General features: G+C 52.0%; 2 protein-coding genes across 12 annotated transcripts in view; both read right to left on the bottom strand.

Moving 5' to 3' along the window:
* The window catches only part of DNM2 (dynamin 2), a 76,266-nt gene extending 70,078 nt beyond the window's left edge, over nucleotides 1–6,188 (bottom strand). For all 11 annotated transcript variants that reach the window (XM_045545936.1, XM_045546009.1, XM_045545918.1 and 8 more), the window contains exon 1: nucleotides 5,791–6,188. In XM_045545936.1, the coding sequence (XP_045401892.1) occupies nucleotides 5,791–5,951 (161 nt within the window). In that variant the 5' untranslated portion in view covers nucleotides 5,952–6,188. The remainder of the gene's footprint in view (nucleotides 1–5,790) is intronic.
* Nucleotides 6,189–8,560: 2,372 nt separating this feature from the next.
* QTRT1 (queuine tRNA-ribosyltransferase catalytic subunit 1) lies at nucleotides 8,561–14,117 on the bottom strand. Its single transcript, XM_045545908.1, has 10 exons — nucleotides 13,853–14,117; nucleotides 13,544–13,612; nucleotides 13,307–13,445; nucleotides 10,725–10,803; nucleotides 10,536–10,651; nucleotides 9,584–9,722; nucleotides 9,303–9,378; nucleotides 9,070–9,179; nucleotides 8,885–8,972; nucleotides 8,561–8,800 (listed from the first exon to the last, which is right to left on the bottom strand). Exons 1-10 carry the CDS (start codon nucleotides 14,093–14,095, stop codon nucleotides 8,648–8,650), a joined length of 1,212 nt encoding a protein of 403 aa, XP_045401864.1. The 5' UTR covers nucleotides 14,096–14,117; the 3' UTR covers nucleotides 8,561–8,647.
* Nucleotides 14,118–15,250: the final 1,133 nt, after the last annotated feature.

Raw genomic sequence — 15,250 nt, 5'->3', positions numbered from 1 at the left:
CCCCACTGCCAACAGGCAGGCCCACACCTTCCCGTCCCTGCTGTCCCCAGATATCCAGCTCTAGAGGACACAGACCCAATGCAAGCTCCAGCTCCTGTACTCCTCCCTGTGACTTCAAGCCAGTCTCCCCATCTCTGGCCTCAGTTTCCCCACCTGTAAACCAGGAATGCTAACAACAGAAGCTGCCCCCACCCCCAGCGCTGCTAGGACCATGCGGTCAGATTTTACACGTAAGTCCCCAGGCATGGCACAGAGTCATTCTCCACCAACATCAGCCCTCAATATGTCATAAGCAACCAGTAGCAGATGAAACTGAAATAGTCACCCAGCTCTCTGTTCAAGCTAACAGGGACTCCACAGAGGAAAATTCCCAACCACCCAGCAGGGACTTAGCTCCCGATAATTAAGAGAAAACCCAAAACACACCCGGAAGCAGGCGTCTTCCCTCTCGTGTGCAATCTTGCTTAGAAGGCAGGGCCACTTTTTTCCTGTATTCAGATTGTAGCTAATGCCCTGTAAGTATCTCATTATTGGCTTGAATTTTCCCAAAGCTTTGACACAATAAGCGCTTAATCACAGCATGTAGTTGGCAACCCCAGGAAATTAAGGTTTAGATGACATTCTCATTTTTTTTTCCAGTGGTTGAGGAACCTATAATTTCAGCGTTTTCATTCAAATCAGGTGAAAGCTTGGCAGATGTGGCTCTGAGCCAAACGCAACCGCTGGGAGAGAGACAGGGTTCCATTCGGTGGCCAGCCCCTTCCTCCCAGGCTACCTTGGAAAGCTCTGAATCTAGAAACATCCACGAGGCCATCCTCTGCCCTCACCCAGAAATGAACCAGCTTATTACCAGGGGATTTCAGTGCTGTGTACCTAGCAAAAAACATTACCAATGGACAAATAACCCCGAAAAAGCATTTAGACAGTCTAGAGCCGAGCTTTGAAGAAATCTGTCTTCCTGGTTATAAACATAATCCCCAAATGAGCAAAAACAAACCAAGAATCACATGGGGAAACAATTCATGTGTGGGGTTAGGGTGGTTTATGTCTTTCTGGGCTTTTGACTAAGCAAATACAACTTTTTAAAAAAAAAAAAAAAAAGAAGATGGGATCACATGGCCCATTCAGTCTGGCACCTAACAGGTCTTACTCAGCTTTCTGGGTCATTAAATATTCTTCTAGATCCCTCTCAGTAGCTATTTCACAGTCGGTTGTCTGGACGCATTGTTTGTCCGGCCAAATCCCCTATTGTTGGACATTTTTGCTCCCGATTTCCCACCGCCATACGCGAAATGGGTGTAAATATCTCATGGCCAAATTATTTGTTTGCAGTCATGATTCCCGTTTAAAAATGGGCCGGGCGCGGTGGCTCACGCCTGTAATCCTAGCACTCTGGGAGGCCGAGGCGGGTGGATCGCTCGAGTTCAGGAGTTCGAGGCCAGCCTGAGCAAGCGTGAGACCCCTGTCTCTACTAAAAATAGAAAGAAATTATCTGGCCAACTAAAAATATATAGAAAAAATTGGCCAGGCATGCTAGTGCATGCCTGTAGTCCTAAACTACTCGGGAGGCTGAGGCAGAAGGATTGCTTAAGCCCAGGAGTTTGAGGTTGCTGTGAGCTAGGCTGACTTCACGGCACTCTAGCCCAGGCAACAAAGTCAGACTATGTCTGTTAAGGGACAAACCAGACCAGGGGGCAGATCACATGACCCTCAGTCTAGGAAGGACACGAGCCAAGAGTCATCTGACATGCAATGGACTGGTGCCCATCAAGGAGAAGGCAGTGGTCCTGAGGATTACCCCCATCTCCCCAGTTAAGCAAGAGTGAGACCCCATTTCTACAAAAAAATAGAAAAATTAGCCAGGCGTGGTGGCATGTGCCTGTAGTCCCAGCTACTCGGGAGGCTGAGGCAGGAGGATCACTTGAGCCCAGGAGTTTGAGGCTATAGTGACCTATGATGACGCCACTGCACTCTACTCAGGGCAACAGAGCAAGACCCTGTCTCAAAAAAAGAAAAAAAAAAAAAAAAAACCCACAAACAAAATGTAGTTTTCCCCAGTGAGAGCTCTCCCTTATCATATTCCTTTAACCCTTTTTTCCATCATACTTGTCACCTTCTGCCATGTTTCTCCTTTATCTGCCCCTGCAAAAAGGCCAGCTCCCCCAGGGCAGGGGTTTTGGTAACTTGCTCAGGGCTATGCCCCTAGGCACAGAGGAAAAGTGCTCAAAGAAAAGTGCTCAGAAAAGTTTTCAATGAACAAATGAACAATACCTGATGTTTTGAGTGCTTTTTCTGTGCTTCACACTGTTCCCAGCACTCCACGTGATCTCACTGAATCCCTATTCAATCCTAAGAAAGAAGTGCTAGTATAATTCCCATTTTGAACAGGAGGGATGAAGTCCTTGGCCCAAGATCTCATAAGCATGCAATGACAAGGCACCAGGTGACTTTATCAGTCCTATGAGTTGAAAAAGATCCTATCTGCTGTGTTAACAGCCAGGTTTCCTGGCTGAGGAAATTGAACCTCAGAGAGGGGAACCTCAAGGACTCAGGCCAGCATGTGCAATGTGAGCTGGGGGCCCCAGCCTCTTCCTGCTCTTCTCTGGATGGGTGGGCGGGGAATTCCCAAGCCCCTCCCAAGCTCTTCCCTCCTGCCAGCTCCTGAGGTTGAATGACAGGTGTCAAGAGGGAACCATGCCCTTCTTAGGGCTCCAAGTCTATCTGCTGGGACAGGGCAGATAAACCAGGGACCAAGCAAATGTCAGCTGGGCCTGGGTGGGTGCTAGGGAGTGGTGGCAACTGTGGCAGCTCAAGTGGCCACTCCTAGTCTGCCGGAACAGTGGCTGCTGCTTCTGAAATCCAAGCAGTTGGTGCCACGAAGGATGGAGGCCCACCAAGGCCAGATGATGCTTCTAACAGCAGTCGTCACCGGTGCAGGACCCATGCACTCAGCACACATTCACTCATCCACTCCCTCATGGGGGGTGGGGGTGCAGTGTCCAGTGATCACCCCATCTTACAGAAAAGGAATCTGAGGCCCAGAGAGCCAAAGTCACATAGCCAACCATGGTGGAGCCAGGCTTTGGGCTCAGAGTCTGTGTGCTCCACCACTAAACTCTAAAGATCTGGGTGCATTCTAGCACTGCGGAAATCTGGATTTTGATGTGAAATCTAATTTTTAAACATCGGCAGCTCATTAAAGACAGGTTTCTAAATGTCATGCAGGTGAAACAAAAAACCCAGCAAGCAGGCAGCCCCCAGGGGCCAGCAATCTGCACACCCCCCCAACACACACACACACACACACACACTCTCTCTCAACTGTACAGGGCTGAGCTAACTGGGCCATTCCCATTCGGAACATAGTCTTAGAAAATCCACAAGGAGGGGGCAATGACAATGACATGAAGTGGCCTGTGCAGACACCCCAGGTGCCTGGCCTGGCCACAGGCCCCTGACACACTCTCCCATTCACACCTGGCAGTCAGCCAAGATGCTCACGGTACACATCTCCAGTGCCAGGGAGGAAACATATTCTTGGCTCAGTTTGGCCAAATTTACAAGGAAGCAGGGAGTGCAATTCCAAGTGAGGCATTGAATTAATGCTTTTAACAAGCAATTTCTATAAGGTTGCCACAGGAGCCAGCTCAGTAGCAGCTGGCAGCCGCTAGATGCCAGGGTGGGCAGGAGGGAAAAGCAATGGGCAGAGGGAATGAGGAGAGGTGGGGATGGGAAGGAGACCTGTGTCCCCAACCCAGGGCCCCCAATTCCTAACAGCCAAGAGTGCTGTGTTCAGCTCTCTGAGCCTCCGTTTCCCAGTCTGTAAAATGGGGATCATAGCAATGCCGCCCTCATCACGCTTAAGTGAAAGTACTCATGCTAGGCGCTGTGCTAAGCAAGCATTTCAATGGCACCATGTCACTGGATCCTTGCAACAATCTTGTTGAGGGATCATTGCCCCATTTTTAGGAGGGAAAACTGAGGCTTGGAGAGGCCAAACAATCTGTGCAAGATCACAAGGCAAATAAAACTGAGCATTGCAGATGCCCCCACCAGCAGGCTGGGCAGGAAGGAAGACTGCCACTCAGAGGGGCTCCCAGCCAAGCCTGAGAAAGGCAGCCCTGGCCGACCCTAAGTCTACACATTTCTGCCACAGCAGACAGAGAACGATATGACAGCGACAAAGCAGCTAAGAAGGAAATTTGTGCCCCTGGGAGCAAAGCCCCAGAGCTCTGGACGACAGGGGCAGGGCTGGGCACCCAGCCGGGCTCTGCCATGCGCCAGCCTGGTGGCCTTGGGTGAACAGAGAGTCCTTTTGCAGCCTTCCTTTCGCAGCCTTCCTTCCGGCTCTTCTCCAAGATAAGAATGATAACAGAACCTCTACCCTACTCGTTCACTGTGGGATTCAAGATGCCCAACCAAGAAAGAACTCAGTCTGGGGCCAGCTGGACCAACATTAACCCTCAGCACTGATACCAGCAATAATAACAATAACAGTGATGACAAGGAGGAGGAGGAGGTTATCATCTGGCAGCCACACCTTCACAAATGGAGTACTTCCTGGAACGGAAGAGATGGGAAAGGGGAAGGGGGAAGACTGTTCTCATTCAATTGCTTCCTGTATCCTGGAAACAGCCAAGAGAGTGGAATTTGCCCACTGGACAGATGGGCACACTGAGGCTTCTCAGGGCTGCCCAGGGAAGACTACATCCCAGCTCTTGCCACTGAGGCTTGATTGGGTGAGAAGTCCTTTCCCAGGCTGCAAGGAAGCCTGTGATTTGCAGGCTGTAGCTGGGGAGCTGGCCCCTGTGTTTCCTGGAGAACCCCGACATGGGCCAAGAAAGAATCCTAGAGAAAGTTCTCCCCAGGGTTCTACTTCCAACTGAGAGAGAAAGGGGAGGTTCAAGCTTTATCCTTCCGCTCCCTTCTCCCCACTCCCTACCTGAAGGGTTGGGCCAGACAAAGGCAGTGACGGGCAGACTAGGAGATGGACAGACACCAGGTGGGACAGACAGACAGAGAGACAGAAGGATTCACTTGGAAGAGAGGAACCAGCATTCACCACGGACCAAGCTGAAGACTCAGTCTGCGAGACGGGACAACAGGGTCCCCTAGGGCCCAGCCAGCCAGCCAGCCACTCAGACAGTGGAGGCCAGTTGAGGCTACCGCACAGTGAGACTGCTAAGGGCTGAAGTCTGTGAGAGGCTCGGATGGGCGGCCAAACAGCAGAGGTCACCCTAGACAGCTAGCCAGACAGCAAGGGGCCGCCAGGTGGGACTGGACAGATGGACAGCCAAATGGTGGTACGGGGGTGGGGGGTACCTGCCCAGCACACGGACACAGCCAACCAGACGGCGGAGGCTGCTCCAGATAAATGAACAGCCAGCCAGACGGCAGGGGTCGTCCCGATTGATACTTAGGTAGCAGGTTTCACCCCAACAGCCAGCCAGACAGAGGAGAAGGTGAATCTACTCCTGACCCACAGGCGACCAGATGGCACAGTTGACACACAAAAGCTGGGACCAGACAGACCGCAAGGGTCCACTGCACCTCTTGTCTCACGGCCTCCGGCCCCTGAGACCGTGCCTGGGGTCCGGGCCGGCTCTCCAGCCCCTGCAGGGAGACCTCTGGCCGGGGCGATCCACAAGACCCGCCTCGCTGTCCCCGAACCCGTCGCGGGCACGCAAGCGCCGCAGTTACGCCGGCGGCGCAGGGCGCGCCATTCCCGGTCGGCCCTCCGCGCCCTAGGCCGCCGCTCTCCCGCCTGCAGTCCCCGGCGCGCTCGCTCACCGGCCCACGAAGTTCTCCAGCACTGAACTCTTGCCGGCGCTCTGGCCGCCCACCACGGCGATCTGCGGCAGGTCCAGGTGGCAGCTCTGGCCGATGGAGCTGAAGGCGTCCTGCAGCTTATTGACCAGCGGGATCAGCTCTTCCATCCCGCGGTTGCCCATGGCGCCGGCGGCTCCCGGCCCGAGCGCCCCGCGCTCCCCGCCCGCTCCCGACCCTCAACGACCCGGCCCCGCGGCGTCTATGGCCGTTGCTCCCCGCCCGCCCGGGCCTCGGCGCGACGCCCGCTCCCGGCTCGGCCTCACGGTCGCCGCCTCATCCGGTTCTCAGGCGACACCCGACCCGAGCGACCTCCCGCCCCGGGCCCGGGGCTGCGCCCAAAGCCCTCGCACCGCCTCCGATTGGCCGACGGCGCAGCCACTCAGAGATACGAACCAATCAAAGCCAAGCACGGGCCTATGGCTGAGTAAGCCTTCCCGCTGGGGACCGTCTTACAGGATCATTGGACGAAAGAACTGTCACTGTTGTGCAAGAACCAATAGCTGCGGACACCGATTTATTAACGCCGGTAGGCGGTGTTTCGGGAAAAGGCATATTGGTTCCGCCCATTGGCAGAGTCCGACTGTCTTATTGGATGGAAGTCCCGCCAGTTGAAAAGGTTGGCCAATGGTGTTAGGAATCAATCCTTAGACATTGATTTGTCACCTGACACTACCTAGTTCCCTAAGAATTTCCCATTGGCTTATATAAATACCACTTCGTTCCTTCAGCCAACAAGGCAAAAGAGGGTGGGTTTTAGCATCAGAATCTTGACTCTGATTGAGAACTGTATCTGTCAATCCGAGAAAGTCCCGTTCTTCCTTGTGATTGTAGGATGTCTTCGACAGTCTTCCGAAGTGCAGGAAAAGACCCACAGTACTCTCCGAAGGGCGACACCTCGTGGTGGGACCCGGTGATTGTCACTTCTGAGTTTCCGTGCTCTGGAGAAAACTACAAGTCCCAGAATCCATCTTTGCTCCCGGCCTGCAAACCAGCTCTGGGAGCAGGGACGCAATGCACTTTGCAGAGGAGAGTGAGGCGGTGCTAGTGTTTCCCAGAGAGAGAAGCCACTAAAGTCACGCCTCCACGCCTTGGCAAATGCTTAACCCTTTCTGCTCACGTGCCGCTTCTTCATCTTTAGCGCACCATGGATTTTTTTTTCTTTTTTTAAGAGACAGCATTTCACCCTGTCTTCCAGGCTGGAGAGCGATCATAACTCACTGCAACCTCGATCCTCCTACCTCAGCCTCCTGAGTAGGTGGGACTACAACCCGGCGCCACTACACTCTGCTAATTTTTCGTACTTTTTCTAGAGACGGGGCCTCACTGTGTTGCCCAGGCTAATCTAGAATTCCTGAGCTCAGGAGAGCCTCCCGCCTCGGCCTCCCAAAGTGCTAGTATTAATAGAAAAAATTGTCTGGGTTAGATCCTGGGCCTGTTTATTTACTGGGTGATTGCTGTGGTCTGACTACTTGTGACCTCCCAAGCCTCCCAATACGTTGAAACCTATTTTCCAATGTGATGTTATTTGGAGGCGGGGGCAATTGGGAGGTGATTAGGTCATAAGACGAGAGCTCCCAAGAATGGGATTCAGGCTCTTATAAAAGAGACCCCAGAGAGCTCACTTTCCCCTTCGACAATCTGAGGTTACAAAGAAAACATGACCATCTAGAATGCAGGTCCTTCAGAAGGCTGAAGGCTTAAAAAAAAAAAAAAAATAGAATGCAGGTCCTAGCCAGACACCTAATTTGCTGGCACTTAGATCTGACTCTCCCAGGCTCCAGAACTGTGAGAAATAAATTTCTGCTTATTTTATTTTACTTTTTGTAGACACGGGGCCTTGCTCAGTTGCCCAGGCTGCATTGCAGTGGCATCATCATAGCTCACGGCAGCCTTGAACTCCTGGGCTCAAGCGATCCTCCTGCCTCAGCCTCCTGAGTAGTTGGGACTACAGACCTGCGCCACCATGCCTGGCTAATTGTTTTTTTAATATTTTTGTAGAGATGAGGTCTCACTATGTTGTCCAAGCTGGTCTTGAACTCCTAGCCTTAAGCAATCCTCCTGCCTCAGTCTCCTGCAGTGCTGGGATTAAACCACACCAGGCCAATTTCTGTTGTTTATAAGCCACCCAGTTTATGGTATTTTGTTATAGTAGCCCGAACAGACTAAGACAGTGATAATGACCAAATGACTTCATTCTTCTGAACCTCAGTGTCCTCTGTAAAGTGGGAACATAACTGTACATACATCATAAAGTTGCAAGAATTAAATACACATGACAGCCTCTTACAACAGTGCCACATAGTGTGGGCACCTGCTAGATCACACCTATTGTCATCACTGTGTTTACTGAGTGTGAGATTGGGCCACATATCTGCAGAGTCAAGGGTAAGAGTGTAAGCACTAAAGCCAAGCTACCATTTCCTTGATGGTAATGACCTTGAGCAAGCTACTTCCCCTCCCTGGGCCTGTTTCTTCACTTGCAAAAATGGGGATGACAGCAGTGGCCACCTCCAGGGTGGCAGGAGGACCTGGGCCACAGGAAAGGGATGCAGCTCCCACCCTGGGAAAAAATCCTACATGCTGGGCTGTGCCCGGTGGTTTCTAGTCCCCAGGTGCCATCATACTTGCTTGTTATTATCAGTGGGACGGGGAGATATCCAAGCGAAGTGACGCTGAGACCGGGTAGGAGACCAAGACAGACCACCTCCCCAAGAAGACACAAACACACTCGTTAAATTAGAATAAAAAAACCTTCCAAAAAAAAAAAAAAAAACCATTCAGTATGCTCCAGCCCCTTCCCCCCTTCCCCAATGCCAGGTCAGTCCAGTGTGATTCCCACGGAAGCCAGGGCTTCGGTGGCCCAGGTGGGACAGAGGGTGGGGTCCCCGTACATGGTGCCCATGAAGCTGCGCACAAACTCAGGGAAGCGCTTCTCCACAATGCTGGCGCGCATGGCGCTCATCAGCTGCAGCTGCAGGGAGGGGGTGTCAACGTCAGCAACTGGCACCCGGGAGGCCCCAGACCACCCCTTCCCTGCCCCGGGGCACTGGCCCACCTGATAGGCAATGTTGTGCACAGTGAGGTGGTGCAGGGCGGCTGTGTTGTCGCTGTGCAGCAGTGCATGCAGGAACGCTCGGCTATGCCTGCGGACAAGGACGGTGGGCACAGCTCAGCAGAGCCCACCCTATCCCCCTCCACACCCTCGCCCCTCCTCAGCCCTCCCACTGCCATCCTGCCTACTTCTGGCAGGTGGGGCAGGTACATTCGGGGTCTATGGGGCCAAAGTCCTTCTCAAACAGCTTCTTCTTCAACTGCAGGTTCCCAGTGGGCACCAGGGCGGAGCCAAAGCGCTAAGGGAGGAGGGGAAGGCGGGTCAGGCGGGTCTCCAACCTCCCCAGCCCCACCCTCACCTTAACCCCCCATCCCCCAACCCCCAGCCCCATCTCCCTCTCTGCCCCTGCCCAGGGCCTCACCGCAGTCCGAGTGGGGAAGACACAGTCAAACATGTCACATCCAAGAGCCACGCAGACCACAAGATCCGTGGCATAGCTGGAGAGGGGAGCAGAGAGCCTCTAGCCCTGGGCTCCAGCTTCCCAGGTCCCCTCCTAACATGAACTCCCCTGGACTGGACCACATTTCCTCAGGACTGCCCCCAGGGGACAGCATGTGCTCCTTCATCTCCTCTCCAAGCAGGGCAGGAGGTCCCCAGGAATCCACTCCCCACAGGAAAGGCTCTGTCTCCCTCTTAACGTACCCGACCCCCATCAGGTATCGGGGCTTGTCCTTAGGCAGCCGGGAGGTGCTCAGAGCCACCATTTTCCAGAACTGGGCCTTGCTCTCCCCACCGCTCAGGCCACCGATGGCGAAGCCAGGCACGTCCCTCTTGGTCATCTCTGAGGGTACACAGTAAGATGAGGGGTGACCAGACAAAAGGAAACATGCTTTGTCCTTATCCCCAGGAAGGACCCTGCCCAGACCCTCCACCGTCCCTTAGGGAGAGACAGAGAGAGACACAGGCAGATGGTCCGTCTGGGAGGAGGGGCCGGCTGGTGATCTCAGCTTCCATTCATTGAGTGAATGCCTTATACAAGACCCTCTCCTTCAACCCTCAGCAGAAACCTTTGCAGCCAGATATGTTTCAGAATTTTCCAGATTTGAGAACAGTGAACATCCCATGTACTGAGTAATAGCCAGACATCAAATACCGTAACATTTCTGCAACAAAATATGTGAGGCTTGCCAGGCGCAGTGGCTGTTGCCTACGCTTTGGGGGCCCCAGAGTTTCAAACCAGACTGGGCAACAGCACTCTACAAAAAATTGTTTTAAAAAAATTTGCAGGTCAGGCACGGTGTTTCACGCCTATAATTCCAGCACTCTGGGAGGCCAAGGTGGGAAGATCACTTGAGCTCACAAGTTCCAGACCAGCCTGAGCAAAATGAGACTCTGTCTCTACTAAAAATAGAAAAAATTAGCTGGGCATAGTGATGCACACCTGTAGTCCCAGCTACCCGGGAGGCTGAGGCAGTAGGATCGCTCGAGCCCAGCAGTTGGAGATTGCTGTGAGCTAGGCTGACGCCACGGCACTCACTCTAGCCTGGGCAACAGAGCGAGACTCTGTCTCAAAAAAAAACAACAACAAAAAATAGTGGAATGGGAAGGGGGGAAGGAGAGGTTTGAGGACAGAGTGGGATTATAACAAGGACACCTTCTAGGCAGGTGGCCCGGAGATCTGCGTCCAGTCCACCCTGGATGATGGCAAAGAGATTCTGCTTGTCCGGCCGCCGATGGGCTGCGATGCAGCGGTCCAGCCAGCGGATTGACCTGCAAGAAGGCCCTGGTCACTAGGCTGAAGGACCAGGTTACCCTGCCCTGACACACACACGCACGTGCCTACCTGTACATGGCCTCCTCCACACGTGGCCCCGTCACAGTGCTACTGACGACGTCGTCCAGCTGCATGATGATGTCCGAGCCTTAGGATGAGACAGGAGCACTGTCACTGGGAAGCCCCCATGTCTTGGTGGAGACAAGTTGGACCCCTCCAAAACCTTCCTGCCCAGCATCTTGCTGACTCCCGTGTAGCTGTACCGATCTGTTTATACGGCAGCCCCGAGGGAGCTGTTCAAAATGTGTATCTGACCTTGCCCCTCCCCCAGTTCAAAATCCTGTCCTGTCACACAGAATGAAATCCCCAAATATACAAAGTGATTCCTCACTGCCCCATGACAAGATGGGGAAGCCACACATCGTCAATACGGCTGTGCTTAAATAAACCTGGCACAGCCCTGAACGAAATGTTCCTTTCCCACAATTCCAACACCCAGAGACTTTTCTGGATCAAAAGCTTTCACAGAACACAGGATTTCTACTCCTCTGCATGATACTATAATAGTGGATACACGTCATTGTATAAATTTGTCCAAACCCATAAGATGTAGGACACTGACAATGAACCCTAATGTGAACTATGGACCAGATGGAACTAGTAGCTCCCCAAAATGCAACGAACTGAGAAAAAGGTAAAGTGACAACACAAGAACACAACCAGCCCCACACAGGCCAGAACGGCGCTTGGCACAAAGGCCCCAGGCATCCAGGGTCAAATGCAGATGGCTTCATACAAACAAACAAACAAACTACACATGAGAAAAACCTTTCATGATAGCGGAAAATTTGATGATTTGGCACTGATCAGTCAAGAAATGCATAAAACCCTTATTTCAAAAAGAGGAAATGGGAATTCATTCTCCATTTTTTGTGTTTTTACATTAAAAGAAACAAAACTTCAGGCAACGAAGCTACTCTATATGATACTACAATGGTGAATTGTGTCATTATACATTTGTCCAGACTCCTTGAATGTACAAAACCAAGAGTGACCCCGAATATAACCTAGGGACATTGGGTGATAATGATGTATGAGTGTAGGTTCATCAATGATAAATGCACCACTCTGGCAGGCGATGAAGTTAGTGGAAGAGGCAGTATGTATGGGACAGGGGGCATATGGGAACTCCCTGTACTTTCCACTCAATTTTGCTGTGAACCTAAACATGCTCAAAAAAATAAAGTCCATTAAAAAAGAGAAAGGGGGGCCAGGCACGGTGGATCACGCCTGTAATCCTAGCACTCTGGAAGGCTGAGGTGGGTGGATTGTTTGAGCTCAGGAGTTCGAGACCAGCCTGAACAAGAGTAAGACCCTGTCTCTACTAAAAAAAAATAGAAAGAAATTATATGGACAACTAAAAACATATATAGAAAAAAAAATTAGCCGGGCATGGTAGCGCATGCCTGTAGTCCCAGCTACTCGGGAGGCTGAGGCAGGAGGATCGCTTGAGCCCAGGAGTTTGAGGTTGCTGTGAGCTAGGCTGACACCACAGCACTCTAGCCTGGGCAATAGAGTGAGGCTCTGTCTCAAAAAAATAAATAAATAAATAAATAAAGGGAGTGCTTTTTCATATGCTATGGCACGTTCATTTGACAGCAAACTTGAGGTGGTTAAAAACTCTCTTAAAATCCAATTTAGTTTCTTACCAACAAAAAGGTCTAGAAAAAAATACAATGTAGTATGAAGATTCTTACATGTGAATGTAATAAAAGTGAAGTGTATATACCATGGGATCGAGAGATTCCATTTCTAGGTAGATACCCAAAGAATCCAAAGCAGGGACTCAAACAGATATCTGTATACCCACACTCTATGCTACACAGCAACCTCAAACTCCTGGGCTGAAGCCATCCCTTTGCCTCAGCCTCCCGAGTAGCTGGGACTACAGGCACATGCCACCATGCCTAGCTAATTTTTATATTTTTTTTGTAGACACTGGGTCTCTCTTGCTCAGGCTGGTCTCAAACTCCTGGCCTCAAGCGATCCTCCCACCTTGGCTTCCCAGAGTGCTAGGATTATAGGGATGCATAAGCCACCACACCTGGCCAGGTTTCTTTTCTGAGATGTTTTATGCAACTAAAAGCAAATCATCAGCAGGCTGAGGCAGAAGGATTGCTTAAGCCCAGGAATTTGAGGTTGCTGTGAGCTAGGCTGACGGCACGGCACTGTAGCCCAGGCAACAGAGTGAGACTCTGTCTCAAAAAAAAAAAAAAGCAAATCATATATGTGTTTTGGGATTGTTTTTTTTTCCATACCAATGGAAACATACAATACCTTCTACCTGCGCTTTTTTCTGCCTAATTATGACATTTTCACCAACGCCTGTCTGCAGTGTGTACTGTATGCTCCAAGGATGATGTAATACAACCAGAATCCCAGTCCCAAAGCTAGGCGTGGAGGCCACAGAATCTCAATACAGAGGAGCCTAAAAGTATTCACAGGGCCAGGTAGCCCCCACTGAGCTGGCTCAGCTAAAGCTAAGGAAAAGGAGTGACTGATCCCAAACCACACACCACCTAATGATCGGGCCCGCCTCACCTCCACTCCTGACAGACAGGAGAAGGGGAGGCTCCCCGGGGTCTACTCACCCAGTGCGTTCTGGATCTGCACCGATTTCTCCGGGCTCAAAAGGGTCTCATCGCCGTCGTAGGGCGAGCGGAAGCGGACGCCGTCCTCTGTCACCTCGGACAGAGACACCAAGGACACCATCTGGAAGCCGCCGCTGTCCTGGGGGAAACCCCACCGCAGGGCTGTCACGGGGTGGAGACGCAGGACCCCTCACTCCAGAGAAGCGTCCTCGGATCCCGGCCCTGACCCCACCTCACCGTCAGCAGATTATGGGGCCAATTCATGAAGCCGTGGAGACCGTGGGCTTTCTGGATCAGCTCCGGGCCCTGAGTTGGGGGAAGAAAATATCAGTTTAGGGGTGAGCACGACCCTGGGGGGCCCATGTTGGAGGATGGGGCTGAACGACTTGTGTCCCCGCTGCTCTCTAACGCCCAGCATAGGACCTGGACCACCAGGGGTGCGCATTATGGTTTGTTGATTGACTTTTGGAGGTGTGCCGGGGCCTGGAGGACGCCCCCCGGCTCCCCACGCTCCGCCACCACCACGAGCGGGTAGACCCCACCCACCGGCCTCAGACCCAGATGGTAAGTGTTGCCTAGGCAGATGCGGCAGCCCAGAGCGTCCAGCTGCTCGGCTGTGATGCCCTTCATGGTGGCCTGCGTGCCCACTGGCATAAACACTGGAGTGGCCACCAGCCCGTGCGGCAGCCGCAGCTCGCCCGCCCGGGCCCTGGAGCGGCTGCACTCGGCCACCAGCCGCATAATCCGCGGAGCCGAATCCAGAGAAGCCGGAGAAGCCGTCGCCGCCATCTTGACTGCCGGAACCACGTGGGCTGCGGAGCCCCGTGGGCGGTGCCATGTTGACCGCACTCACGTGACGCGCGTCAGGGCCTGAAGCCCTGGGAGAGCATCAGGGAACCATGACAACGGACATCCGCCCGGCTTATCGCAGCCGGGCGCCCACTTCCCGCTGGTGCACAGCGCGCTAGCTGGAAGAATCAAAATTGTTCTTGGTATAAATCCCCTTCCTGCCACTTTGTGCGGTACAATCAAAGCCTGTCTGAGCAGCAATTTTATCCTGCGTAGAATGTAGAGAATTGCATCATCTCCGTGTAAAGACGCTGTAAAGATTGAACGAGAAGGGTGATCTCTACAAAGTGCCTGGCACAGGCTTTAGTCTTGTTCATTGCTTTGTCCCAAGAGCTTAGAACAGGACCTAGCACATAGCAAGTGCTTAATAAACATTAGTTTATTTAATAAAAGAATGAATGTTTTTATTTACAGATTTACAGAGGGAGAGGCTAAAACCCAAAACCTGGCTACATTTATTCGTTCACCTGTTTATTCAGTGCCCACCTATATATACATCCCCCACTAGCGCCAGCCTCCATGCCACACAGGGGTAAAGGAGGCGGGGTCACGAATTTATCGAGCGCTGTTTGTGTTCCATGTATAATAACAATATCTAATATATAATACACAGTAATCGTTTTCGTTGGAAATGGAGATGATAGCTTTCCTGGCCAGCAGAGAGCGCCATTGGCCCAGAACGTTGCCTCTCAGATAACAACCGTTTTTAAAGGCGAAGGATTTATGCGACCTGAAGAGAAACCAGAGCATGACAACTGCTTCAAACTGGGCTACTCTGGGCAAAGACTGCCCATCTGGGAACCGCAAGCTTCCTCTCCTGTAAGAAATCTAATGATGCCAGTTTCCTAGGCTGGTGGAGCATCCACTGTGAGCCCGCACCTGGAAAATACCCCCTCAAGGAGGCCCACCTCAGGGCCTTTGCATTTGTTGTTTCCTCTGTGTGCAACATTCATCCTTTCTGAATTCCCCATGTATGGCTAATACTTTTCACTGCTGTTGCTGCACCTCAGAAAATGTTGACACCCTCTCCTAATGTCAAGAATATTCCTTTCAGGTGGCACATGAGGTTTCATTTAAAAAAAAAAAAAAAAAAAA

The sequence above is a fragment of the Lemur catta genome, chromosome 1 (genome assembly GCF_020740605.2).
Source record: "Lemur catta isolate mLemCat1 chromosome 1, mLemCat1.pri, whole genome shotgun sequence".
Classification (NCBI taxonomy): Eukaryota; Metazoa; Chordata; class Mammalia; order Primates; family Lemuridae; genus Lemur; species Lemur catta.
This window is presented reverse-complemented; position numbering and strand designations above follow the sequence as displayed.